The sequence below is a fragment of the Fusarium vanettenii genome (assembly GCF_000151355.1).
Source record: "Fusarium vanettenii 77-13-4 chromosome 12 genomic scaffold NECHAsca_15_chr12_5_0, whole genome shotgun sequence".
Lineage (NCBI taxonomy): Eukaryota > Fungi > Ascomycota > Sordariomycetes > Hypocreales > Nectriaceae > Fusarium > Fusarium vanettenii.
The window spans coordinates 313,823-340,466 of NW_003315870.1; the positions used below are offsets into that span (position 1 = coordinate 313,823).

The window sequence follows — 26,644 nt, forward strand, 5'->3', positions numbered from 1 at the left end:
ATGCCCTGAAATGGCTCGACGAGGTTGCTGGTTATCAAAACGTCGTCATCGCCGCAGACTGCTCACAACACGCGATAGCTCTCTACCCACAGCGGGGGGATCTACTCACTACATGAAGGATGCTTCACTAACGGTGCTTCACGGCACTGAGCTGTGATGGAATTGTCGCTGATTACTGCAATGACCTCCGAATGGTAAATAATTAATAAAAAGATACTTGAGAAAGGAAAGTCTATAGACTAATCGCAACAACAAAATGCCTGTGCCTGACTTCTTGCTCACGTCCATGTCTGAGCCCCTACACCCCACGATCCAACTTTTGGGCTTCGCACATCTTGGCGTACAGTCCATTATGTCGAATAAGCTCCTCGTGCGATCCCATTTCGGAAACCCTTCCATCATAGAAGACGTAGATCCGCGTTGCCTGACGGACAGTTGATAGACGATGCGCAACGGCGATGGTGATTCTGTCACCAGTTGCAGCTTCCATCAAAGCAGCCTGGACGACACGTTCTGATTCGGTATCCAAGGCGCTCGTTGCTTCATCTAGCAGAATGACATGAGGTTTTCGGATCAACGCCCTGGCGATTGCGATGCGCTGTCTTTGACCTCCGGAAAGCTGACTTCCTCTGGTGCCACAAGGAGTATTGAGACCCTCTGGCAATGAAGAGATGAAATCCCATGCATTAGCGGCCCGACACGCTTCCTCAATGTCTGCATCCGAGACCGAGTTTGATGGTGCGCCTTGTGAAATGTTGTCGCGGATGGATCCGGGGAATAGAGCAGGCTCTTGCTGAACGAGCGAAACATGTTGACGATAAGAGACTGGGTTGATGTCGGTGAGCCGAGTTGAGTCGATGTTGATGGTTCCGCTCGTCGGGTCGTAGAAGCGCTCTAGGAGGGAAATCATGGTGCTTTTCCCGCAGCCGGACGCGCCCACAAATGCCACGAATTCGCCTCGCTCAATCTGTATATCATGTTAATAATAGTTCAACTTAGAACCTAGTAGAGGGAGAACTCGCCGTCATTGACACCCCTTTCAAGACCCTGTTGTCCGGAGCTAGAGGATAGGAGAACTGGACGTTGTCCAGACCATATGTCGAGCAAGCATTAGGAGGTTCCTTGTCAGGATTCTGTCGTTCGTCGACCATTGGCTGCAGTCCTGTGAGCCAGAAGTAGTAGTTCACGGCCTCGTTCGCCTTGGTGAAACCTGAAAAAGAGTCATTCACGGGATTGCAACTCGATCAAGGCCTGAAAACCTACTGCTTGCAAAGCTGAACATGGTACCTGCCGCCGAGGCAGAAAAGAAGACACCCATAAACGCAACCATGAATTGGTAAAAATTAATCTCGCCATCATTCACGAGCTTAGATCCCCACCTGAATCAGTTAGCTGGATGCAAAAGCTAGAGACCAAACGACTGATACCGGTTGGCTTGGGGGTTGAAACTGACCAGAATCCGAGTGCAAGCACAAAGTGCTCCATGCATTGCGTGAGAGAAAACCAAACCATCATGTGGAATAAGAATGGTGTGCAGCTACGAATGGCACCATCAAGCTCATCAGTATACCGTTCGAGGATTTTACTTTCGATAGCCAAGGAAGACACAGTCCGAATAGCCATGATGGTCTCGGACGCGATGGAAGCGCTTTGAGAAAAGGCCGTGTTCATCTTTCCATCCATCCTGGTTTCCAGCCGGATTCTGGCCCATCCTGCAAAGACGAGCGGTGGGACTCCGGCAAAGACGCCGACGATGCCGACCTTCCAGGCGACGATTAGGGACAGAATGCTGCAGGCCAACACGCTGATGGCAGAGACCAGAACAAAGGATATGTTGATCCCCATCAGCTCCAAGATGGACTGCGGATGCGCATCTAGACGGCTGTTCAAGGCGCCGACTGTGTTCTCGGGGCGGTCGAAGAAACGGAGGTCTTGTCGGAGAAAACCCTCGAGCATATCCTTTCGTACCTCGGTGTTGAGCGTCTGGGTGTTGCAAAAGGGTTAGCAAAGAGACGTCTTCACAAGATAGACTACAGGCAACTTACCTGTGCAACAATATTGGTTGTCCAGCCCATGGCAAAGTACACAGCAAGGCAACCAATAGCCAAAACGAAAAACATGAGAGAGATGAAATTGGCTTCCTTCATCACGTCGTCAGACCCTAGGAGGTTCACGATTCTACCCATAAGAAGGGTCTGGCCAGGATAAACAGCACCTAGTTAAGATCGTGTCAGCACGAAATTCTCAGTTCTGAGGGGAGAAGACGGTCAAGCATACCTCCTGCAATGCATGTGCAGAGCGATAGTATGTACCAAGGCACCAGCCGTGGTGTCGCCCTTACAAGCCTAGCAATATTCCGGATGAGCCCGCTCTTGGGGCTTTTTTCGTAGTCTTCTCGATCCCTCAGGAGCAAGAGCTTCTCAGCCTCGGCAGTTTGCAGCTTCTTGAGGGTCCTGATGGGTTCCAGCACCAACTCTGTCGACTCATCATCATCAGAGGAGCTCCCGAGGACTTCTTCCTTGCTATCAACAGGAGCCAAGTCTTGAGCCTTGACCAAGTTGGCATACACCCCGTCTATGGCAAGTAGTTCCTCATGTCGTCCTTGTTCAGCGATTTTACCCTGTGAGAGAACCACGATGTTATCAGCGTTTCGAATTGTGGCAAGCTTGTGTGCAATGACGATGGTGGTGCGATCTCGTGCTGCTCGATCCAAAGCTTGCTGCACGATGCCTTCGGCATGGGGATCAAGAGCGGAAGTAGCCTCATCGAGAAGAAGAACTTTTGGTTCAGAAATGATGCTTCGCGCAATCGCAATTCTTTGTTTCTGACCACCTGATAAGAGGCCTCCGTGTTCCCCGATTCGAGCATCGTAGCCGCCGGGGAGGCCAACGATAAAGTCGTGTGCAAATGCGAGCTTGGCCGCCTGTTGGACTCGCTCCATTTGCTCTTCGCGTGTGTCGAACTCCCACTGGGTGCCGACTAAACCGTTGGAGATGTTATCGAAAACAGTGCCGTTGAAGAGGACGGGTTCCTAAAAAATGTCAAGGTTAGTTACTGTGTCCTAAAAGACTAGGAGATTCACGACTCTCACCTGTTGCACGAGACGGACATTGGTGCGAAGCCATCTCAGATTCACGTCCTTGGCATCTCGACCGTCCAACTTGACACTGCCGGCGGATGTGTTGTACCATCGCTCAAGTATACCGATGATTGTACTTTTTCCCGAGCCGCTGGGTCCCTTGAAGTTGTGAGTATGTGTTAATCTGGCATCAGTGAGAATCACTTACCACAAGAGCTGTCACCTTACCCGCCGGAACTGTCAAGCAGAACTTGTCCAAAACCGTCACCTCGGAACGCGAAGGATAACTGAAAGACACATCTTTCATGGTGATGGTCCCTGTGATTTGTTCCGGCTTCACCCCCGAATCGTCAAAGGCATTGATCTCGGATTGTCTGTCAATAAGCTTGAAGAGTTCTACCGACGCAGTAGCTGCACGGCCAAAGGCGACAGTGTGAGGCGCCAGGGACATCATGGTTGTTGCTGCGATAACGACCGAGAGCAAGACCCTAGAAAATGGATTAGATTAGAGCCGCAAGTGTACAGGGGAATGTCTTACGTGAACACTGTACCCAAGTCCTGAACCTCGCCCCTGTCCATCATGGCGAAGCCTTGCCAGAACGCAAGACCCATCCCGGCATAGATGACAAAATATTGCCCGCCAAACATGACTCCGTAAAGTTTGTTCTTCTTCATGCCTCGGTTGTATGCTTCCTGTAAGAAAGAGTAATACTTGCCAACAACCCTGTCCCGTAAGCTGAAGGCGTGGATGGTGCGTGTAGCACCAAGCACATTCTCAGCATAACTTCCCGCTTGGCCGTACAGTCGAAAGAGGTCGTTGTTGATGAAAGCGTCGAAGATGGAAACACCACCAACGACGATAAGGATGGTAGGGACGATGCAGATGATGATGAACGTGAGCTTCCATTGGCTGATAAAGGCGATGATGAAAGCAGCGAAAAACGTCGAAATGGCCTGGATGAAGAGGCCTAGCTTCTCTGCGACGCCACTCTGGATGAGTTTGCCGTTGGTGGTGGCCTGCATGGAGACTGAGCCTGCAGAATTGGTACCGGAAGACCCAGTGTCGTAGAATCCAATCTCCTGGCTGAAAGCGGCTCGTAGGTAGGTTCGTTGAAGGTTCCTCACGAAATGGTAGGCGTTGTAGGTCATTAGGGAAGAATAGAGATAGGTGCACACGAATCGCACAATGCCGATGTAGACAAAGTACAACCTATCCGTATTTGTTAGGCTATCCTGTCTCAGAAGTGCAGGAAGTCTAGGACCAACTCACGCTGTGGTGCTGACGGTATCGATGAATCCATTCGATGTGCCTGAAACCGAGACATCTCCAAGAAGAGTGATGAATCGCCCCATGACGACATTCACCATGGCCAGGCCGACACCAGATGCAATGGCTGCCAGTATTGCGATCGATTGGAGGAAATATATCGTCGGGGAACCGTATCGGAAGACTCTCTGGCATCGCAGTTGAGATTAGTAAACCATAGGCTAAATGGTGTTGAAGGGCCATAAGTACAAAGAAACTCTTGAAGCCTGACGGCTCTTTCGAAGCCGGTGCATCGTCGGTAGAAGCACTGTCCAAAATCACAGGGGAGGCACCTTGGGTGGTTTGCCCATGGTCAACTTTTTCGGAGACTGTCATGGTTTCGACGTGCTAATGAGTGACAGAGTAAACGATCAAAAGAATAAAGGAGAGAGTAGAAGGGGATGCACAATAAGGCCTGACGAGAAGAAGCAAAGAAGAAATTGAAATACATCTTAAATGCGACAAACGCGAGAAGTCTTGCAGGTGGACAAGACTCGTTACGGAGGGAGCTGTCCGGCCGCAAATCCAGGGTAAGCGGGCGCCAAGAGCCTCCGTCGATGCGTCCAGAGCGGGATGCGGAGCTCCGTAACTCCGTCATTTTTCGGAGCGGAGCGCACGTTTTTCGATCCGCATGCACGTGACAAGCCATTTCTTAACTTCTTGTTCCGGCGCCTCAGGTCTTAACTACTTCATTTCCACCGACCGTCGTCGATCAAAATAGCCTGCATTGCATCCTCAATACTACTGCTCAACTACTGGTGACGAAATGGCGACCTTCACCCCCGCCTATAGTGGCGGTATTCCCACCGTTGAGGATACGACCCAGGTTGATAGCGACAGCCCCTTTATGGACGATGAACAGGGACCTCATGGCGGGAGAGATAGACATGAGGCTTCCGCGACAGAGAGACTAGCTGTAAACTCCCAACGTGGCTTTGATTATGGTTGTTTCGAGCATCATTAACAGTATCCTAGTGTGATCGTTGTCGTAGACGAAAGGTTCGATCCATCCCTCCAATCAGTAATCCTACTGTCGATCTGATATGGCTGTCACTAGATCAAATGCGATCGCGTCCATCCATGCGCCCACTGTATCAAGGCAAAGTTACAGTGCACCTACGACCTAGGCCAGAAGAAGAGGGCAAAGCGACAGCAGGTCATGATTTCGAGCGTCTAGTGTGTTTGAATATGCCTCCCAAATTAGTTACTCGACCACTGACATAGCCTGACAGCGAGAGTAGGATGGATGAGATTTCTCAAAAGATTGACGATTTGACAGACATCATGAGTCGATTAAGCCATGCGCATCCCAGCATCGGCGACACCAACTCAACAATCAGTCACCCGCCGCCGAACCCCTGGCCTCCATCGACCCAACCTCCTCGAACCAACGTTCAAGTATACGAAAGGGGGAGTCACCAGTCCCTTACAGAGGCGGATGCAATTGAGCCCTCTCTATTCTCCCAAGCTGTCTTGGCTACAAAGTTTCTCCAAGCTGTTCTAGCGCATGACATATTCTCACCTGTCGCACCCGAGATGACGTCCGCACTCAAGTCCTTGGGAGACATTGTTGAAGCTCAACAGCGGCGTAACAACTCATATGACACCTCAAACCCCTTCTCCAAGACTCTCCCACCAGGCTACACGATTAGAGATCTGCCGCTTCCTCCAATAGGAAAAATCATGGCTTGCTTGAGGCTGGCTAAGGGTCCGTCCGAACCTATTCGTTGTGCCTGCATTTGAAGACTAACCTACGTCCAGAGAACTCAAGAGTCCAATCGCATTTTCTTCTCCAATTCAAGTCTCTCGGTCATTTCACCGAGTACGTGGTCAAGGCATGTTCCCCAGGACTGATGACCGATGCTGAGTTAATTATTGTCCACCTGGGTCTCTATTGGTTGTTTTATGAGTGTTCTGGCATCTCAGCAGACATCAGCACCAAGCATGATTATGCCGCGCAGGCATCTGTCTGTAAGAACAGCCTTGAGATCGTCCTGTCGAACCTTTCCTTCCATGCACCTGCGACAGTGGATCATGTGCATGCGATGTACATAGCGGTAAGTGTATTTTAACGATCGGATATGCCACTTGATAAACGGTTCGCTGATGCTCCCTGAAATAGGCCATGTATTGCTTGCAGATGAACAAGCCAAATGCGGGGTGGTCCTTTGTATCAAAGGCTTCACTCCTCGCTCAGGCGATGGGCATGCACAGTAGCACTGCAATGAACTCTGAAGTTGCAGAGGAGAAACAATACAAAACTCGTCTTTTCTGGGGGCTCTACTGCCTAGAAAAGGCTATCGCACTCCGTCTGGGAAGAGCTTCTACTGTCCGGGACCACGACATTACTATCCCTCAACCATTGAGAGAACAGAGGACTTCCCCAGACTGGTTTACCAGTCTACCAGACGGCATAGAACTATCAAGACTCTTTGGCCTTGTCTTTGATGAGCTTTTTAGTCCTAGTGCTCTTGTGCAGCCTGTCTCGGTTAGGAGGTCCCGCGCAAAAGTCTTGTCTGCTAAAATGGAGCAAAGAATAGCTTCAAGAGCTGTCTCTGACGTAAGTAGGTCACGGATCCTTATACATATGAGCCTTCTCTTAGGGACTAGCAGTCAATGGATTATTCTCCGTACTCCAACTAACAAGTTACAGATGCATCCAGAACCTCTAGGGCAGCTGATCGAACCCAAGGTGGTTGCCTTCCTTAGGCACTCCAACATAGTTTGCGATTACTCTATACTCGCCTCGATCTACAAGAGCATACCCCCAGAAGATACATCTAGTTCCTCATGCCCAGAGTGCATCTCGGCTGCAAGGATTGCCCTCCAAGAGCATGCAACCTGCATCTCCCTCATTGCGGACCAGGCATCCGAAGATCTTATTCTCGACTTCTGGATAAACACATCGCTCATGCTTTCACCATTCATACCATTCAACATTCTCTTCTGCAACATTATTGAGACATGCGAGTCCTCCGACCTCCAACTTCTAGCACGTTTTGTTGGGGCACTTGAACTGGCTTCTATCATTCCGCGCTACTCGGCCGCTTGCCGTAAACAACTCCCGATATTCACATCATTATATGATGTTGCGGCGAAATACATCGAGGCGAAGGCCAAGGCATATCAGCAGCAAACGTCAGCCAGCAGTACTGCGACCGGACTCGGGATGGGCACCGTCGAGGCGTCTCCTTCTGCGTTGGCCAGGACAAAGCAGTCGAATATGCCGAAGGATACGTCCCAAGATGATATGAATGACAGGCCTGATGATTTTGGCGTGGAGATGGATCTATCAAGTGTAGAATTGGGTGATTGGTTTTACCAGAATCAACAGATGATGAGGCTGTTGGAGGATGGGTAAACCTGCGAAAAGCTTGAGGGGCAAAGGCATACTTAGAACATTTATCATGATTAGGGCTGCCATATCGACTCAATTCGTGGAGAAGCGTCGACGAGCTGTTTTACCAGCGTCAAGTACATGCTCATTGGCTATATAAAAGCCATAGTCGTGTTCTTAGAAGAATGCATACAGCATTACGTGACTAGCTTCTTGAGATAGCCACCGTACTTTGCATAAGAGAGGCAGGCAACAGTGAAAAAACCCACAATCGCTACCCACTGTGTTGAGTTGCCACAGTCCACTGGCTTTAGATTATCCGCCCCCCATTCCTCCTTCATCTTCTGAACAAAGAGCCCATAAGCCATATCGCTGTTGGGGATAAAATCTTTGATCTGAAGCTGCTTATCCATCCAGTGAAAGGTCTCGTCGTGGATGGTGTCGTGCTCCTCAAACTGGTAGCACTGGAGCGTGATGCACACCTTATCGGTGTTGTTCTTGAGCTGGTGGATCTGATACTGCTTCTCACCTAGCCATGTCATGTCACCCTCTGAGAGGCGGACCTGGTTGCCGATCTGCTTGGGTATGCGGTTCTTCTTGAGAGCATCATACCACGTCACATCGATGCTGCCGTGCAGGACCCTGATGATGGCTGAGGCGTCACCGTGCTGGTGGATAGGCGATGAGTGGCCTGGAGGCCAGATTTCCATGACATAGGGAATGCCTGGGGAGTTGGCCTGCTAAGGTGTCAGCTGAAGCCAGGTGCGTAGTTGGCATACGGCGAGGACTTACCAAGTTGTCACCAACAGTGATTCGAAGATAGGTCTCCCTAATGCTTCCGAATTCGCCTTTTTTCGATTCCAAAGTATCCCCACACAACTTTGCGGGGCCTCTGCAGCTCTGGTCGATGGCCTCAAGAAGAGCAGATGCTTTGCCCTTGGGGAACATGATTTTGTTAAAGTACTTGGATCTGTCCCTCACTTCTGGGTTGAAGTTGAGGCTTTCAGGGATGCGCTCATACGCACCCGAGTCATTCTCTCGCTTCTTCAAGATGCAGTCGTCTTTGGTGATTTCAAGCTTCAGAGTGGGCTGCGTGTCGGGGTTCTCGGGGTGAATAGTGAATGTCAGGCTCGTTTCAGGCAGCTCACACTTGGCGGATATGGTGCCCAAGCCTCCGATTCTGAACTTAACTCGGACTGTTTGGTCCAATGAAGGCAAGGAATAGTTGATGCCGTTCGTGACCGCGCCTGATGCGGGCTTGGGCACTCAGAAAGGTTCGTAAATCTTGATCTTCTAGGCGTCTCTAAACCAAGCATCGAGGCATTTTAAACATCCAGGAAGTTGGCACGGCAAGCTCGTCCATAAAAAAGGGCCTGAACTTATCAATACATTGAGATCCGATCATTTAGTGATCGCCTCGCAGTGCATGCTGGATCCAGGATGAGCCGATCATCTGTCGCGTTGTCAGGGGTTCGAACTGCACAGCCCCGACAGATAATGAACATGCCCTATCTTAGCGTAGATTCGAATATAGGGCAGTTTGAACTTCCTAAAAAACACACTTTTCTTTGCTCCTCGATGTTGCATTGAGCTTATTTGGTGTTATTTATGGATCAGAGTGCATGCCCATGTGTGAAAATTTGGGGTTCTAGACTTGAACCCTTGTAGGATTTGCGGCAAGACTGGGGCACAACCTATAAGGGCTGAGCCAACATCGGACGTTACGTTACCTTTTCTGGTCTCTGCGGCGTAGTCACTCAAGTGAGTCACCGGGCAAGAAAAATGGAAGGCCCAAGGCTACATATGTATCGCAGAATGCCCGGCTTTTGCCTCATAGATTGTTCTTTCGATTATCCCAAACTTCAAGTCTCTCGTTTGTACCAAAATTCGTCATGGGTTGTGGTTCCTCAACTCCAGTCGGCGACGACTCGCGAGCTCCTCGTCCAGCAAAGAAAAAATCTCAGCAAGAAATAGACCTTGGTAGCATCGTCCTTCCTGAGGTCACATGGGAACGGGACGAAGCCTGGACAGAGTGGTTCTGCGCGAATGAAAAGCAAGCGATTGAAGCTGGACGTCACAATGATTTCTTGAGGGTGTACAAGGAATTCATGTTCCATGGTGCTCGTCAACATCTCACCGAGATGTATCCTGAATGCGACGATGTTGGAACGATTCAAGATATGGGAGAGACACATGTTTGTACCGGGGCAGGTCTTTGTTCGGGCGATGACAAGTGCAAGCATCCTACAAGCACTTTCCTCGTCATTGACGCGTGCTATAGTGGGATTGTTCATGCGTTTGCTCTGATGATCGCGAAGCCACCCACCAAGCCATCAACCTCCAGCAAAACCGAGACGACTGAGAAAGACACCCAAGATCAACAGCCTTGGCTCATCCCAGGCGCCGAGCTCGACAGCCCCGAAATGAGAGGTGCAAAGCACGAGATGCTCTCTCGCGTCGCCCTCATGAGAGCAACGGATACCAACGTCAGCCACGCTCTCATCCACATCTTCATCGGCGCAGACCTCATCACTTGCCGCTTCGACGCCACACCAAAACCACCAACCATCGACCGTCGTCCCATCCATAGACCAAAAGAGCTCATCCAAGTAATGAACGGCATCGTCAAAGACACCAAGAAGGCGCCCAATGCCTTTCGAGGACTCTTTGCACCGCATTGGTTTAAACAAACTGTGAGAGATTGCAGTAAGGGCTGGGAGGGAAGTACTGTCTGGGACGAAGGACCATTGCCGTTCAGACTCCCCAATGGACAGATGTATCATGAACCGACGAGATTGCTCGTCACGAGGGTCTATGATAAGATGGCAGAGAGTGTTGAAGAGGTGTCGTTTACGGCCACACCGCCTCCATTCCCGGGTACAGAGATTGACCCGTCTGATACGGTGACGCTGGTCAGGAAAGCTGATCCGACCAAGGAGCCCGGCGGTATCGTCAGAATTTCCTTGGTCATCGGTATCAACAAGGGCATCACTTGGCCAAAGCTTGGCGACTACGCCAATACCTCGACGATGGAGGCTGGTGAGAAGGCTGTCTATGAATACGCCAAACGTCTACATGCAAAGGGTGTCCTGGATCGCTGCACTATTCTTGTGTACATGGGCACTGATGAGTCCCTCTTCAAATTTGTCGGCGATCCCATCGGCCTTACAGCCAAGACCAGAGCCCTCCCTCCTCCGAGCGAATTAGTAACACCAGCAGGCCTCGCAGCAGCTTCGCCCACTATAAATCCCATGACGGATAAGAGTCTTGAACGAGATTTCAACTTGGTGGTCAAAGTTCAACCGAAGCATGAGCTGATGGGCTCGGAGAGCCAGTTCCAAGCCATCAAGCAGTACACAACAGAAAAAGCCATGAGAAAATCCCCCGAGGAGCTCAGAGCTCAGGCCATGCTTATTGGGCCAACGACAGCAAGAATGATCCTCGAGGTTAACTTCCCCAACTGCCAAATCTCGGACGAGGGCCCGTTCCCTACTATTCTCCCCGACGGCACAGAGACATTGGACAAAGAGACTCGTTTGATGGTCGTACGGGACTCCAAGCAGGAACCAAGCAGTATCGTGGCAGCCATGAATGTGGTTCCTCTTCCAAATGAGGAGGCTAGCTTTTTTAGTGATAAGAATTGGCTCGAGACACCGGAAATGAAGGAGGCCGATGAGAGGCTACTTCAGCTCTTGAAGAGGTTGCATAAGCAGGGCAAGGTTTCGAAAGTGGATTGTATGGCGCTTACTATGATGGTCAAAGATGCCACGATTTATCAGTTTGTGGATGGGGAGAGGTTTGAGGATTATAGTGACGAGAGAATGGCACAGTTCAAGTGGGGGTAGCTTGCCGAGTTTGGGGTAGTGTTACACACCAGAGGATTAATATGGAATAATAATGACGCGTAATCTTTGAGAAACAATAGAGGAATGATTATATTATAATAGTTCTGTTAATCTATGGGAGAAGGTTTACGAATATAGTAGACCGCTTTGATTTCTAAAAAGGTAGAAATATTTATATATTTTAGGGCTCTTAAGAAATTCATTAGAATACCATAGCTACTACTCGTCTTACTTTAATATTATTAATAGGAATTACTAAGAATCTGATACTTCGTCGTACTGCTACTGGTATATAAGGATTTATAAGAGCCGCCTAATATAACGTAACTGTCTCTCAAAGTATATAATTCCACAACGTGTACTATATAGAAAGCTTGCATGAATCCATAAGAAAGACTATATTATAGCTCGAAAGAGCAAAAAGTACTTAAGAAAAACGATCTTAATAGCGCCTATAGTAGATCCTAGAAAGCATAGCATCTAATTATTCTACTTATTTAATAAGATACTTATTAGACATATAATTAAAAAATGCATAAAGACATATAGTAATATTTAAATTTAATGCTATAAAATACTATAAACCTAAGATAAAGTTAAGCTACTATAGCTATAGAAACCTAATAATGGAAAGACAAGGCTCGCAGTGCAAGATGCCACCGTTCCTATTAATGTTCCCATGTTGCTCGATACTGAGGAGGGAGACGTCGAGATTCGACCAATTGCCTCAGTGTTAGGCAATACATCCATTGGACCTCAATTTACTAGCCAAGAAGGATTGTGCGCCTAGTTCGACGAGTTCGAGGGAATATATCAAACATGTCGGCGTCCTCATACAGTTCATAATCCTTCGTAATATATCCCGGATCAACAACTGCGGGGGAAATCCTCACATGCCCTATCCTCTCCACGACCTCCCCCGCCCGCTTCCGCACCACGAGCGCAAATTCCAATACCTTGCTCAACAACACGCAAGTGAAGGTTTCTCGACAGAGTTCTTCATGCATTTCATCACCCTCCTTTACTTGTACCGATGGCACGACAAGCCATCGTAATGTGCCGTGAAAGCTCCTCCTCGATGCCAGTGCCTCGGCGGAGACGAAGTACCGCGGATTCTTAATCCACCCTGTCCGGTTAATGCAGGCACCATTGAGACCATGAGCGAGATAGGTGAGAGTTGTGTCGATTACCCATGCCTCTATACGAAGGGCTGGAGTGTAGCCTGTATATGGTGGGCCCAGCCGGCAAATGGTGCCAACGACTAACTCGCTCAGCCTCTCATACTTACCGTTAGTCCTCTGCAGCCAAATCTTGACTCGTTTATCTCCGAGTTGGCTGTTAAGGAGCCAATTGGAGTCCGCCAGTGGCCCGATCCAACCGCTCCACGACCAGCTAGGGAAGTCCCGCCTTCGAGGACAGGGCATGCCTAGTTGCCAGCAGAGGCCACGGGCAAAGGCAGCGTCTATTTCGCGACCGAACTGGCGGAAAAGATCGCGGTCGATTGCGACGCTCTTGTTTGGCAAGGAAGAGTCCCAGTTCGAGTGGTAGTATATGGGAACACCCCAATAGTGGTGCGTCGGATGGTGCTTGGTGGAATATAGCCGGAAAACACCACTGAGAGCATTTATAATGTCGCTCTGGAACGATAATGACCGTTTGCTGTATTCCCTGATGCGCCAATGGAGTTCATCTCCTCCATACCCGAGACCGCCATTGAATATCCCGCCAGGACCGAGGTACGTAGTGTCCGTTTGACAGTGAAGGTCATAGCTCACTGTCTCTAGACACGTGGTTGCGTTGCACTCGAAATAGACCTGTTCCTCAGTAAAGATAAGACGCCGCCGAGAAAACAGTCCTTCTTGGTAGGTCCAGCCTCTGCTGGCCCACGTCGACGTCTCGGTCACCAGATCAGGGGCTCTAAGGCTTGAGACCCAAAACTGTCCGTTCAGGTGAATTGCCCGCTGCTTTGGTCTCCTTGTTAAACCGACTCCAGGCAGTCCAAAGGAGGCATCCTCTCCACAAGCTGCGATAATGGTGCAAAACGCAGCGTTATAGATCATGTCCATGATGGATATTTGCTGTGCCAACTCAGTGGCGTTGGACTGGTTGATGCAATACTTGTCTACCCATAAGTATTTGAGACCAAGTCGTAGCACCACTTGTATCGCGTCCTCGATGGTTCTTGGAACAATTTCCGGCAAGGAAGACCGGCTCAAGCCTGTCGCTTCGGCAGCATGGGACTTGCCCCATACGTAGCTAAGAGCCACATAGATGGGGTCCCTGGGTGCTTCTACGACTTGTCTCGTTTCACAGTCTATCAACTTCAGGCCAGTGACCTCTTGCAGCAGGTATTGATCCAAGGGTATACATGACGCTGAGTGGTGAGTCTGGCAGTGAACAAGCCAGTTTCGCAAGATGGAAAAGTTAATCGAGGCAGCGTCAATTTTGCGGATAGCGGGCAACTTGGGATGTTGCAAGTTGTAATCAACCGGCAGGATGCAGCCCTCGGGGAGAAAGGAATAAAACGTGCAGAGGCCAAGAACGTTGAAGTCATATATAGACTTATCTTGCACATCGTTTTCGGAAAATGTACGGAATCCGTGGGGAAAAGATACAGTCTCTAGCTGGTACTCAATCTCGGTGTCCAGACTTGGCGATGGAGATGGATGTCCGGGAGATGCTATTGTTGCCAGAAACCGGCAGAGGGGACAGGCAGAGCCCATTGTACTCCTCAGCCACGGCCGGGCATTGTTTTCCTCTGGGTCCCGGGATTGTAGTAAGGCGTTGAGGTCGAGAGAGGCGCATTGGGCACAAAGATGCTCACTCGTCGTCTCAGGCGGGGGACTTGGCCGCTCCGTCAGCGAGATCGGCCCCTTACGGGTTGAGCAAGTACATGATGCCATTGTTGATAGCTATACGCTTGGAATATTAGAGAGAAATATCGATCAGACTTAGGTGGGAAGGTTGAAGCGACGTGCACTTTTTGGTGCCTAATGGCATGGGGTAGTCATGCATGAGTGCCAAACATGCATATAACGATACTGGGTATGTCAAAATGAAGGTTTATACACCCTAGAAGTATACTGTGACTGCCAGTAACGTCTTAGATAGCCCCTCTTATCCATCCCATGGCTGGCTTGCTTTCCATAGCGTCTTAACTAAGTAGAAGAGTACACCCTGTTTACAAACCAGAAGTGAGCAAGTAATGGAGCAAATGTAGCGTAGCTTGAAACTGACCTCATCAAACAGCAAATGCAAGTATGAGCCGAACAGTTCGACAGTCGTCAAAGCCTCTTCGTATGGTCAAGGGATACGCAGTGGGTTGCAGTATAGTGTCCCATTCCTGCCTGGATGATAACCCAGGATCGATGGCCAAACTATGTGATGTCGGAATGGGAGCTAGAGCTGCCCAATAGTCGCTGAGAAGGTCGCCCGTGTGGGATTCTTGCCTCGTCTGGGAGCTGTACTTGGAGCCGAAGTGGTCGTATTCCCCCTCATTAATGGTAAAGGAGGGGTCCAACACTGGCATCGGATGCAGAAATGGCTCGGGCAGATTTCCTTCGGGGACCGACCAAGGTACGGGTGTGGCTTCCTCGACGCTCGTGCAGGCGCTGACCGGCGTGCAAAAACTGCTGGGGGGCATAGCAGGAAATACGCTATCCGATCCTGGTAGCGTAGAGCAACTAGGAGCCTCCTCCGTAGCTGACGGATATCCATCGTCGTCTGAGTTTAGAAGTAAGACTAAAGGATCCACTGTGTCGAGCTCAAGGGGCGTGTGGTGTTCGTACTCGGCCGCCTCTAGTACTCTGCTAAAAGGATGAGCCTCTGATCTTTCCAGGATACTTAAATTGGGACTTGCCGGTGAGTTATCGAGCACAGCCTCCGCCCACGAGAAATTGTCTCGATGAGGTTCAAGAGGCTGTGCATCCATGGCTGGAGATTCCACACCCGGCTGTTGCCATGTACTCGCCGCAGAAGCTACGATGCTGGATGTGGAATCTTCTGAGGAAGATGGCGAAGTCTCATGTGGCGAAACGCATTGGCGTGGTAAAAGTGGTAGAGAACTTGGGGAGCAACATCGTCTTCGCGCTCTCGATTTGCGTTGAGAGCGAGCAAGCTGTGCTCGTCTTCGTTCGAGTCTCTCGCTAACTGAAAGTTGAAGAGCGGGTCGCCCGCGTTTGACCATCGTGCTCAGAAGGAGGGAAGTCTTGGTCAGAAGGGAAAACGTTGATAAGGGTGAGATCAGGGAATTGGAGGAAATAAATGTTGACGCAAGGACCCGCTCGACTCTTCTTTTTTGTTGACATCCTGGATGACTTCCCAAAGAGGAAAGGATCTACAAATAACGGGGACGCTAGATCTACTCCGGAACTAATCACAGTCAATAACGACTCTCCCTCTTCCACGACTCACGCAGCTCAGCATGAAGCTCTTCTTCTGCTCGTCATCAAGCGCAACTCCGCGATGGTCAACGTCTCCCTTGACCAGGTCTACCATACATGTTCCGCAATTTCCAACAGTGCATGATGATTCGACGTCGAAGCCTGCCTCCCTTAACACGTCTAGTAATGACTTTTTTGCTGGCACGGGCAGGACTTGCTTAGTTGAGTTGACTTCGACTTCGAATGGTTCCATCGGACCTTCTTCAGCTCCGTCAAATGATTCAAAGTGTAAACTTGAGCTTGGGTAGCCCAATGCCGTCGTGCGATTCTTCAGAGCCCTGAGCAATGAATTCGGCCCGCATGAATAAATCTTGACGGGCGAATGGCCTTCATTCCATGCAGGAATAGCTGCATCCAAATTAAGTCGTCGACCTTCGTCTTTGGCATATACCGTTGTGCAGTGGCTAGGTAGCTTATCCAGATAGGCGGCGTCGCGACGGCTGCGTACGGCGTAGTGTATCTCTAGCGAAGCCGAGGCATCCAAAAGAGACTTTATCGTTAACATGAAAGCAGTAACTCCGATACCACCAATGACGAAGACATGCTTTGTTGTCTGGAGGTCTTGTGTAGAGTCAAGTTTTGACGATGATTTACCACTTGCTACCTCAAGAACGTCGCCGACCTTGGCGTCTTGATGTAAGAAACGAGAACCTCCCCGAGGACTGTCTGCCCGGGCTATGGCAAGTTCAAATTTGCCAAAGTCGCCCGACACGACCGAGTATGCTCGGGTGTAGCAAAAGTCGGGCCCAAACTTGAGCCGCACATGAGGAAACGCGGGAAGCGAAGCATCTTGGTTTGGGTCCTTGTCCACCTCAGCAAAGACAAACTTGCAAATTCTCGGCGTCAGGCTTGTCTTTTCGATAAGCTTGAATGGTCGCCACTCCATTGGAATAGCGCCCAGGCGGCCACTCATGTCTTCAACCCCTTTTGTGAGCCGTGAGGTAAAGAGACGGACAAGCTCCTCTGCAAGTCCTGGAAGCTGACAGAGCTCGAGCAGCGCCTCTCTGTTACTTGTGTCATGGTACAAGATGCTCTGGACTCGAGAAACGGACCATGTTGGGTTGATGCGCTTTTCCAGTTCCAACTCGTCGCCCACTTCGACGTGCCCAGGTTTTATGACACGGTAGTACCAGCCGGTCCGCCCGCTGTTTTGAGACAAGCTGGAGGCTTTTTTGTACCGAAATCGGTGGTTGAGCTTAAAACACGGCTGTCGAGGTAGCGAGACCTGGAGAATAACCTCGCTTCCAAGACGAAAAGTGTCGCCGATGCATACATTGTCTTCGCTCATGTGCGCCGACGAAATATTTTCTCCGAATCCTCCAATTTGAAACAGATGCGCTCGGCCGGGGGCTTCCTCATTCCACGTTTCATAGTGACGGGAGCAGTACTGCATAACAGCCTTGTCTGGGCCTCCGTGCGTATCATGGGCCTGTTCATCTCCGTCGAATCCCAATGTGTTCAGTAGGACTTTTCCGTCTCGCGGGTGCTTGTTGATGGCAGAGCGGATCTTGGCGGTTCCGAGATTTCGTATCTTGCCTGTTCTTAGGCTGAGAACGACGTCCTTGGGAGGGAGTGGCACCAAAGTGGTCCAAGGAGAGGATATCTGAGTAGAGAGAGCAGGGGTGGTGCATATCAAAGACATTTTCGTGACGATTGTGAGCTTGCTTAATTGCTGAAGTCGATCAAGTAGAGGGCGTGCAGCATTCGTATTTATAATGCTAATCTCTTTGAACTATAGAGAAGTGGTAAAGAGAAAATCTGGCAGTAAATGTCAACAATAAAGGTGAGATGGAGCCTGTCAACAAAAAGGGAGGGTCTGGATTTAAGCTGGGTAGTACGGGGGTGGAGAAGTCCAGCGGACATGTCATCACACCCTAGACCAACATCCCGAGCAAGATGCCGACTCACTTCCCGAGATGCTGAAGTTGCGGGGAAAACATTTTAGCGCCTCAAATACACACAAACGAGGGTGAACGAGGGCAAACGAAGAACGGGGCTTATCACGGCAGCGATACAATGCCGTTTAGCCGAGAAGGAAGGGCAGGAGTAGGTTAGACATGGAGTCAAGTTTAACGAATCTTGCGGGGGTTCTGACATTAGTGAAATAAAAGGTACCTAGGCGACTTGGAATGGCATAACCAACATATAAGGCTATTTTATTTAGTTAGTTAACAAATCAAAGGTATTGGCAATGGAATGATTTCACGGTAGCGTCTTTCGAATCATTAGGACTGCTCCCTCATGGAGTCACCTGATTGGCTTTGGTTGGTCCTCTGTCAGCCCCAGCCCCAGAATTGAGACTATTCCAGCTCTTTCACTCCTCCACATATAGCCAGCCCCTCTGGTAAAGCCTCATGCATTTGGCACTACCGCATTCTTAAATGCATCCTTCCACATCTCGACACATTATCAAATAACAATGACCTCAAGCAATTCCCAACCGCGATATGAGCACACGGTATCAGAAGACACGGTCCTTCCGCTCCACCAGCTTTGCCATACTTGCCAAGACTTCGTTCATCATTCTAATCTTCTAAAAAAGATGTCTCGAGGCAGTGAGATTAAACTCTCAACATCTGAGACGACATCTCTCTGTTCCGTGGACCAGCTTCAGGCAGGCTACCTCGCTGGCTGCCACTTCTGTGCTCTGGTCTGGGACCGAGCAGGAGGTAACCTGCTATGCTCAACAAAGAGGTCTCTTGCTTCTGGTGACATGATCGAGGTGCAGCTAACAGCGAGAAACTGGGAGTTTGAGCGCAGAATGTGGGATGAGCCGAAGAGCCTTCGGGTCCGCTGGTGGAAAGTCGTTCCCCCCGTCATGTATAGTTTCCTGTTCTGATCCCGACTACAAGTGCTGATCATGAAGCTCAGTGGAGATGAGGGAGTGATTGTGATCAATATTCCGGCATTGCGAGGCAATGGAGGAACTGGCAAGGAATCCCCTAGAAAGATGAGGGGTTCCGGGGACACTAATCTCCACATATATCCTTCTACTTGTGAGTTAGCCCAAGGGGTTTAATCAAAAGACTGCGCTCTAATAGTATCCTTTAGCCCCAAAGTTGAACCCGGCAACTCTCAGCTTGTCAAGCAACTCTGTCTCATCAAAGCACGACTCAAAGCTAGAACAGATCAGATCATGGTTTCATAACTGCACTAAAAACCACGACAATTGTCGCAGCTTCTCCGGCCTGGTCGCTCCAGAGAACCAGCGGCCCTCGCGAGTCCTTGATATACATGACTCGAAAATCAGACTCGAGTGTTTAGTTCAAGACATACTAAACTTTGAGTACGTGACACTCAGTCATATGTGGGGTACAGACCCTACAGCATGCCTTCGCCTCAAACAAGCATCCTTGCAGGACTTCCAGGTTAGGATACCCGAGGACCAACTTCCTGGAAAGTACCTTGATGCGATCCGGGTTGCGAGGGCATTGGGGTTCCGATATATATGGATTGACTCACTTTGTATCATCCAGGACTCTTCGGAGGACTGGGAGAGGGAGGCTGTCAAGATGGCCAGTGTTTACGGACGCACAAACTGTAACATTTCGTATGTTTGCCCCCCATCAACTGATCGAGGACAGCACCTACGAGATCCCAGGATTGAGCTCCCTTGCAAGTTACGGCTTACACATGAGACGTCGAAGAATCCTCACGACCGCCCCGAGCTGGTCGTTCAATACTCTCCAGGGTTTATAAGGGAGTACTGGTCGCCAACATCACATAAAGAAGAATGGCCTATTCTATCACGGGCGTGGGTATTTCAAGAGCGACTTCTCTGCCCTCGGAACATCTACTACGGTCATTCCCGGCTGATCTGGGAATGCTGTGAGACCTTTGACGACGAGTTGTACGGCCAAGCAAAGCGCAACCCAGAATCCAAAATGCAGGCACACGCTCTCTTCGCCGCATCTGGTGCGGGAACAAGGGACTTTTCGGGAGACTTTGAGACTCAATGGACTCGCCTAGTCAAAGATTATCGCACCGAGAGCCTGACGTACGAGATGGACCGGGCCATTGCCTTTGCAGGTATCGCCCGAGCAATCCAAGGTCAGACCAAAATGACGTATCTCGCCGGTATCTGGAAGGAGTTTGCGGAATTTGAACTCCTGTGGATTGTTCGTCGGCCTGAAGCTCTCTCAAATGAGACGAATAGGAAACTGGCCGAACAACAAAAGCTGGCAGCTCCATCCTGGTCCTGGTTCTCTATCGCTACCCTCCCCCAGGAGTCACGCTTAGCGACTGACTCAGTCGGCTTCTCAATTTGCACATCGATGGCGATGGAATCTCGTTTTGTTGTGTATAGGGCTCAGATATTATCGTGGCGTCACCCTCACAGCCCGGAAGCCGTGTTTCATAAGTTTGAAGGCATGAGCTTGGTTCTCAGAACTCTCAAGGTTGCGAGCAAACTAGAGTGGGTAGGGAACGGGATTAGGTTGTCCTCAAACGGAAACCATCCCTTCCAAGATTGCGGAAAGCTAGGGCCGAAGAACTCCATGTCATATTCCCACGACGACGGCTCCATAGTGCCAGGCTCTCAGCTTCCGACCAACTCGTGCATGGTTTTGACCATGTTCACAGCGTCTAGAAGTGGCGGAAAGACGATCAAGGAGTACCAAATACCTATCACGCAGGAGGATGGCCGCGATGAGAACGTTGAGACGCAGTGGAATTATGCAGGGCTGGTGGTGGTGCCAGCTACTACAGGCCCGGGGGGAGAGGAGCGTTGGAGACGAATTGGCGCCTTTATGTATTCCAACAGCGCAGACGGAAAGATCCAAGTCCCCACGCCTTTTTGCATTGATGGGAGTGAAGAGGAGGACATTGTTCTTATCTAGTCTCAGTATTTGGACCTTTGTCAGTTCCTACACTGTGGCGGCAGCTGGACCAGCCAGTTTCCTCAGTCTTCTCCTTGCAGAGATAATAACGGTTTAGAAATGTTAGCACACACGTGCTTCTTTTCTATCCTTGTTTGCTTTCGAGTCTAAAGGCACTCTAAAAATCCCATATCCACTAATTAGCTAGTTAGGCAGCAGATTGTATCACCGTTTGGGTGGCGCCGTGTCACAGAAGCTTATGTGGAGGCATGACAAAGGCGGCAAGCTGATTTGTCCATTTTCACTGCGGGTTTTTCCTCCTTATCCAACAGTCACCAACGCAGCAAGATCTCTTACAATGGACCATCCAACAGCACCTGTAAACTTTGAAAAAAGCTATGGATCGACGTGGCATCTAATATCGAAAACCGTCGTGGACCTAGACGCTACATACATCCCCTCAGCAGGCCCAGCAGATCAGTCCCCAGCAAAAAGGCTTATCATCGTCGGAGACGTTCACGGTCACCTGTTAGAACTCAAGAAGCTACTCGAAAAAGTCAAATTTGACAGAGGAAATGGCGATCATCTCATATTTGTCGGCGACTTGGTCAACAAGGGTCCTGACAGCGCAGGCGTGGTGCAGCTGGCAATGGATCTTGGCGCCAGCGCTGTGAGGGGCAACAACGAGGACAGGGTCCTTGCAGCTCATGCGGCTTTGAAAAGGGACCCAGATTTGAAGATTGAGATTAAGAAGCCCGTCGAAGAGACTACGTCTGGCGAGAAGGTTGTTTCACCTGCAAAGGAGGATATTCCTACGGAGCCTCACGACCCCCAAAGCCTCAAAAGGTACAGCGCCGAGAAGGATTTTGCAACAGTGGCTTTGTTGAGCGAGGAGCAAATCTCTTGGTTATCCTCCTTGCCACTGATCCTACGCATCCCCTTGAAGGGTGGCCTCACTCCCCCGTGGAATGCGGGAACACTCCTCATCGCACATGCCGGCCTCGTACCTCATTTACCATTGGACAAACAAGATCACTGGGCGGTCATGAATATGCGTGGACTTGTGTACCCTGATCCAGGCGCCGATGTGGAAGAGATTCGAGCTGATGTCATCAAGGGGGTTCGATCTCGCATCCGCAGGCAGGTTGCTCTTCATGAGACCACAGATGAGTCTATCAAGGCCGAGTGGAAGAAACTAGATGAATCACTCAACGAGGGACGCGGGCACAGCGGTCGTTACCAAGATGGTCTTATTGGATGGCCACTCGAAAGTCGCGAAGGCGATTGGTGGTGCGTTGCTTGGAGTCGAGCCCAAAACTCGATCAATTCTCCCGAAGAAAGGAGCATCGTTGTATACGGACATGATGCCAAGGTTGGACTCCAGATTGAGCCTGAGATGGATATTCAGATCAAGACGGTCGAAGGAGGCGAGACGGTCAATGGACAACGGTATACGTTTGGACTCGACTCGGGATGTGTGTACGGGAACCAGCTTTCGGCCATGGTCGTAGAGAGGAATTCTAGCGGAGAACTGTCGCATTCGATCGTCCAGATAGATTGCGTCATGGCAGACAAAGAGAAATAGAATTGATACTCGTTCGCATCTTCAAAAGGAAAAACTTACCGGTCCCTCAACACTGAGGACATCTACCACGATTCTAACTACGGAATCGTGAAGAGTCGATAGCGTGACATCCGCGAAGGGCCTCATTAGCATGACTCGCTATGTGTTATTAGATATCCCCCTTTTGCCTCGGTAGATATCTCACAGAGCGGCGCCAGGCCTAAAATCTCGGCTCCGGTCTGGGGCCGAGACAAGCTTTTTTCGCGCCCTACGCCCTACGCCTCACGCCCTACGCCCGCGCCTATCAGATGCCGAGATTAGCTCTCTGCCATGAGTCCGCAGCGATTTTCGAGCAATTGCAGCCAGACCCGGCATGCTTCTGGGACTACATGCTCGAATCGTAATTGTTTTCATGTTACAAGTCGAACATCACATACGCCATCTTAGCCTGTTTGTTGTGACCGCCGCAACTGCACTAAGGATTAGAAATGAGACCATATATGCATCTCCAATGACTATTCACAATCATATAGACCTCGAGATAGGAAATCACGCCTTGTGCTCCATAGCCATGGGCGTAAGGCGTGTTGCGATGGGGCCGGACTCGCCGCGAACCCAGCAGCAATTGCGATTCAGGGACGCCTTCCAGTTGACTTTTCTGCATGTTTATTAAAATCGTGAAATGTTTGCCCGGCCCTGAATTTAAAGAGACCTGTTGATCATGGCCTGGAATTGGCGAATCTCGTTGCGTGGGCTTCACACTTACACATCAAAACACTTTACTTGGACAAGAACCATGACCGTCAAGGCTAGACAACATCGTGTTCATGTCCTTGGGTTGGGGAGCATTGGCACCTTTGCTGCCCACTCACTTGCCGAAGTGCCATGCCCTCTTACACCATCCGTCACACTGCTGCTTCATCGAGCCTCTCTCGTCGACAACTTTGTCGCCAGCGGGAGCAAAATAACGTTGGAGACGAGAGAAGGTGTAGTTATCGATCACGGCAAATATGATCTTGAAGTACTACAAGATGGACAATGGTATCAGCATCAATCGACACAACTAGATCCTTCTCCCACGGACGACGTTATCGACAACCTCGTCGTTTCGACAAAAGCTACACAAACGGCATCAGCTTTGAGGCCACTCAAGCACAGGCTCAATGGTTCTTCATACATTTTGTTCCTACAGAATGGATCGGGCATGATTGAGGACGTGAACAAGCACGTCTTCACCGACGAACAAACACGACCGAATTACATCACAGGTGTCACTTCACATGGTGTCACACTCAACTCTCCATTCAACATCGTCCACACGGGATTTGCGGCTACATCTCTGGGCCTGGTCCCTAGAAGTGACAAGATCGTGCAGAACACAGCCGCGACTTCATATCTGCTGGAAGCTCTACCACTGGTGCCACGACTCAACGCCACCTCGTACACATTCCTCGACGTTTTTCAGATTCAACTAGAAAAGCTCACCGTCAACGCCTTTTGCAATCCTCTATGCGCTCTCAACGACGCCAAGAACGGATTTCTCTTCACGATTCCCGAGACACGGCGGGCCATTCTCACTGAGATATCGCAAGTGGTCTACGCGCTGCCTGAACTACACGGGGTGCCTGGTGTTTTAGAGCGGTTTTCGGTAGATCGATTGGCAGCGACGGTGAATGGCATCATCCAGAAGACAGCAGAGACGACGTGTTCAATGGTTGTGGATTTGCGCCGAGGGCAAAAGACGGAGATTGAGTTCATCAATGGGTATTGGTGTCGAAGGGGAAGAGAAGTTGGTGTGCCAACACCCATCAATGATGATCTTGTAAGGCAAATCCTGCGACGACAGGGCGACGAAGAATTGGTGAAGAATTATCAGTAGGAAGAAGGGCTGGGCTAGGAAAATGGGGTAAAAATAGACTTATAGACATTTGGCACAATATCACAACATCACATCAAATTGGAGATATTGGAGAAGCTGCGCCTTTCAGCCGAGGCATTTGAGATAGCTTGGGTTTGTGGCGGGGATTTTGCATGAGGCTCGGGATCATCAAAAACGCCGAGGTCGGATTTAACATGATGGTTGGTATAAACTTGCTTCATTCCCCTAACAATCGCCATAAGACACCATCCGTCCCCTCTCTTCTAGACTTTTGTCAGCCATGATCAGAACGCATCGCCAATTGACACGGCAGTGGAAGAGTCTCAGTCCCAGTCCATTTGCGCAACTAAGAAAGCGGAACACATCAATCCGAATGTCTTCATTTTACCGAGTGGTCGAGCACACGGTCAATTGTTGCCACACAAGGGATCATGTCGCAGCAACAGCTCATAGCGATTCCGACGCCCCAAAACTCGCGGTGAAGCAGTACATTCCTCTTGATAACCCGAACCCACAGCCGGGTGACGTCACCATCATTGGGGCTCATGCGAATGGCTTCCCCAAGGTAAATGCGAAGGGATTGTTCATAGACCATCTCTCACCTGTAGTAGGAACTGTACGAGCCACTCTGGGATGAAATCTACAAGCGATCCACCCAAAATGGCTTGCGCATCCGATCAGTCTGGATAGCGGATGTGTGGAACCAAGGCCAATCAGGCGTTATCAACGAGAAGATACTCGGGAATGATCGTGAGTACCTCTCGCCCAAGCAAGCTTAGTACTAACTGTTCGCAGCTAGTTGGTCGGATCATGCGAGAGATCTGATGAACCTGATCAACCAGAAGCAAGATTCTATGCCTCACCCAATCGTGGGAATAGGTCACAGCATGGGCGGAACCCAACTGTAGACGACCACACCTTATCCCATACGCATGTTCTGACCGCATCTACAGTTCTCTCCTCTCTCTCAATCACCCCCGTCTGCTCAGGTCTCTAGTCCTGATTGACCCTGTCATTCAAGCTCCAAACGGCAGCATCCCTCCAGCAATTGCCTCAACCCCTCGTCGAGACATTTGGCCATCCAGAGAAGCTGCCGCAGAACGGTTCAGAGGAGGCAAGTTCTTTCAATCATGGGATCCTCGAGTCCTTGATCTCTGGATAGAACATGGTCTTCGGCAAGCCCCAACAGAGCTATACCCTTCGGAAGGGGCAGAGCCTGACGAACGCGTTACCCTCACAACCTCGAAACACCAAGAATTGTTCATGTTCCTTAGGCCGACCTATCGGGGCATCCCTGGGGAGGAGTACAGGGATCAAGATCCGGTTGCTGATCAAGAATACCCCGGTTACCCATTCTACCGTCCCGAACCACTCCAGGTCTTCCGCCGTCTCCCCGAACTGCGCCCCAGCACACTGTACATATTTGGGGAAAAGTCAGAGCTATCACCGTTGGAACAGCGTGAGGCGAAGATGGCACGAACGGGCACGGGCGTCGGAGGTAGTGGTGGCGCTGCTGCCGGTCGAGTCAAGGAGGTGGTTCTAGACTGTGGACACCTTGTAGCCATGGAAAAGGTTCAAGAGTGCGCAGACTCCATCACAAAATTTCTTGGGGGCGAGATGGAGAGATGGAGACGAGACAGGGAAGAATTCAAGATATTCTGGAATGGAAAGAAGAGACGGGAGCAAATTACGATTGATGAGCATTGGGCAGACAGGGTTAAGCCCTCAGGGCCGGCTGGCAAGGTGAAGCTTTGATATGAAGCTGATAGAAGGAGACATGGAATTAGATCTTAGAAACTGTAGACATCCTTACACGAGTCGCTCAAACGACCTCCTATTCCCGATACAATAAACTAGCCCCCCATGATTATGAATCAACAAGAGCCATCTCATAAAAGTCTAATCACAGGGAGGACATTCAAGCTTATTTATTGGCCGCCCTTCGCATGCCGTTTACATGCTTCCAACTAGCCCCTTTACGGCATAGCAGGGTGGAGTGAGTCGACTCCGATCCCGGGAAACGCAAACTCGTTGGTCGCCTCCCACTTCAAAGCACCCATGGCCCATCCACTTTTGCATTTCCCAAGATTTATGAACGAGAGAAAGTCGACTTCTTGCCGCGTCAACTATCCCTTGGAAACCGTCCAAAAGCCTTCTATCTCTCAAGATCCCGATAGGTCCACTGCTGAGTCTGATGGCGCCAAACCATGATGATGCTGCAGCTGCAAGGCGTCCACTCGGAGACGACATTGAGGGCGATAGTGAGCAGCATCTCGCATACCCAAGACATAATTACTAACTTGCATGACCAGTTATGAGGTTCTCCGATTTGGACTTTGCGAGGCTTGGGCTGGCAACAGAGCTCAGCAATAACC

At 50.1% G+C, this 26,644-nt stretch overlaps 10 protein-coding genes across 10 annotated transcripts; 6 read left to right on the plus strand and 4 right to left on the minus strand.

The window, feature by feature from the left end:
- Positions 1-298: 298 nt before the first annotated feature.
- On the minus strand, positions 299-4,721 carry NECHADRAFT_97783 (uncharacterized protein; the record flags this gene model as incomplete). The annotated part of the gene is made up of 11 exons (XM_003047374.1): positions 299-967; positions 1,035-1,210; positions 1,264-1,379; positions 1,454-1,983; positions 2,046-2,215; positions 2,278-3,031; positions 3,092-3,238; positions 3,288-3,567; positions 3,618-4,307; positions 4,350-4,534; positions 4,596-4,721. The coding sequence occupies 11 exons, from the start codon at positions 4,719-4,721 to the stop codon at positions 299-301; spliced, it is 3,843 nt and encodes a 1,280-aa protein (XP_003047420.1).
- Positions 4,722-5,442: 721 nt separating this feature from the next.
- Positions 5,443-7,509, plus strand: NECHADRAFT_11912 (uncharacterized protein; the record flags this gene model as incomplete). Its single annotated transcript, XM_003047189.1, has 5 exons — positions 5,443-5,561; positions 5,618-6,093; positions 6,147-6,442; positions 6,508-6,997; positions 7,058-7,509. Coding segments are annotated over 5 exons (1,833 nt in total), but the record flags the coding sequence as incomplete, so codon positions are not given.
- Positions 7,510-7,919: 410 nt separating this feature from the next.
- On the minus strand, positions 7,920-9,046 carry NECHADRAFT_87688 (uncharacterized protein; the record flags this gene model as incomplete). The annotated part of the gene is made up of 3 exons (XM_003047375.1): positions 7,920-8,459; positions 8,515-8,979; positions 9,032-9,046. The coding sequence occupies 3 exons, from the start codon at positions 9,044-9,046 to the stop codon at positions 7,920-7,922; spliced, it is 1,020 nt and encodes a 339-aa protein (XP_003047421.1).
- A 568-nt stretch (positions 9,047-9,614) lies between these two features.
- NECHADRAFT_97785 (uncharacterized protein) lies at positions 9,615-11,567 on the plus strand (the record flags this gene model as incomplete). Its single annotated transcript, XM_003047190.1, has 1 exon — positions 9,615-11,567. One exon carries the CDS (start codon positions 9,615-9,617, stop codon positions 11,565-11,567), a length of 1,953 nt encoding a protein of 650 aa, XP_003047236.1.
- A 764-nt stretch (positions 11,568-12,331) lies between these two features.
- Positions 12,332-14,470, minus strand: NECHADRAFT_87690 (uncharacterized protein; the record flags this gene model as incomplete). Its single annotated transcript, XM_003047376.1, has 2 exons — positions 12,332-12,789; positions 12,856-14,470. 2 exons carry the CDS (start codon positions 14,468-14,470, stop codon positions 12,332-12,334), a joined length of 2,073 nt encoding a protein of 690 aa, XP_003047422.1.
- A 1,468-nt stretch (positions 14,471-15,938) lies between these two features.
- On the minus strand, positions 15,939-17,651 carry NECHADRAFT_53709 (uncharacterized protein; the record flags this gene model as incomplete). Its single annotated transcript, XM_003047377.1, has 1 exon — positions 15,939-17,651. One exon carries the CDS (start codon positions 17,649-17,651, stop codon positions 15,939-15,941), a length of 1,713 nt encoding a protein of 570 aa, XP_003047423.1.
- A 900-nt stretch (positions 17,652-18,551) lies between these two features.
- Positions 18,552-20,847, plus strand: NECHADRAFT_87692 (uncharacterized protein; the record flags this gene model as incomplete). The annotated part of the gene is made up of 3 exons (XM_003047191.1): positions 18,552-18,797; positions 18,876-19,005; positions 19,061-20,847. 3 exons carry the CDS (start codon positions 18,552-18,554, stop codon positions 20,845-20,847), a joined length of 2,163 nt encoding a protein of 720 aa, XP_003047237.1.
- A 337-nt stretch (positions 20,848-21,184) lies between these two features.
- Positions 21,185-22,411, plus strand: NECHADRAFT_53822 (uncharacterized protein; the record flags this gene model as incomplete). The annotated part of the gene is made up of 1 exon (XM_003047192.1): positions 21,185-22,411. The coding sequence occupies one exon, from the start codon at positions 21,185-21,187 to the stop codon at positions 22,409-22,411; it is 1,227 nt and encodes a 408-aa protein (XP_003047238.1).
- Positions 22,412-23,186: 775 nt separating this feature from the next.
- On the plus strand, positions 23,187-24,269 carry NECHADRAFT_97788 (uncharacterized protein; the record flags this gene model as incomplete). The annotated part of the gene is made up of 1 exon (XM_003047193.1): positions 23,187-24,269. The coding sequence occupies one exon, from the start codon at positions 23,187-23,189 to the stop codon at positions 24,267-24,269; it is 1,083 nt and encodes a 360-aa protein (XP_003047239.1).
- A 373-nt stretch (positions 24,270-24,642) lies between these two features.
- Positions 24,643-26,024, plus strand: NECHADRAFT_53958 (uncharacterized protein; the record flags this gene model as incomplete). Its single annotated transcript, XM_003047194.1, has 4 exons — positions 24,643-24,834; positions 24,881-25,019; positions 25,065-25,173; positions 25,223-26,024. 4 exons carry the CDS (start codon positions 24,643-24,645, stop codon positions 26,022-26,024), a joined length of 1,242 nt encoding a protein of 413 aa, XP_003047240.1.
- Positions 26,025-26,644: the final 620 nt, after the last annotated feature.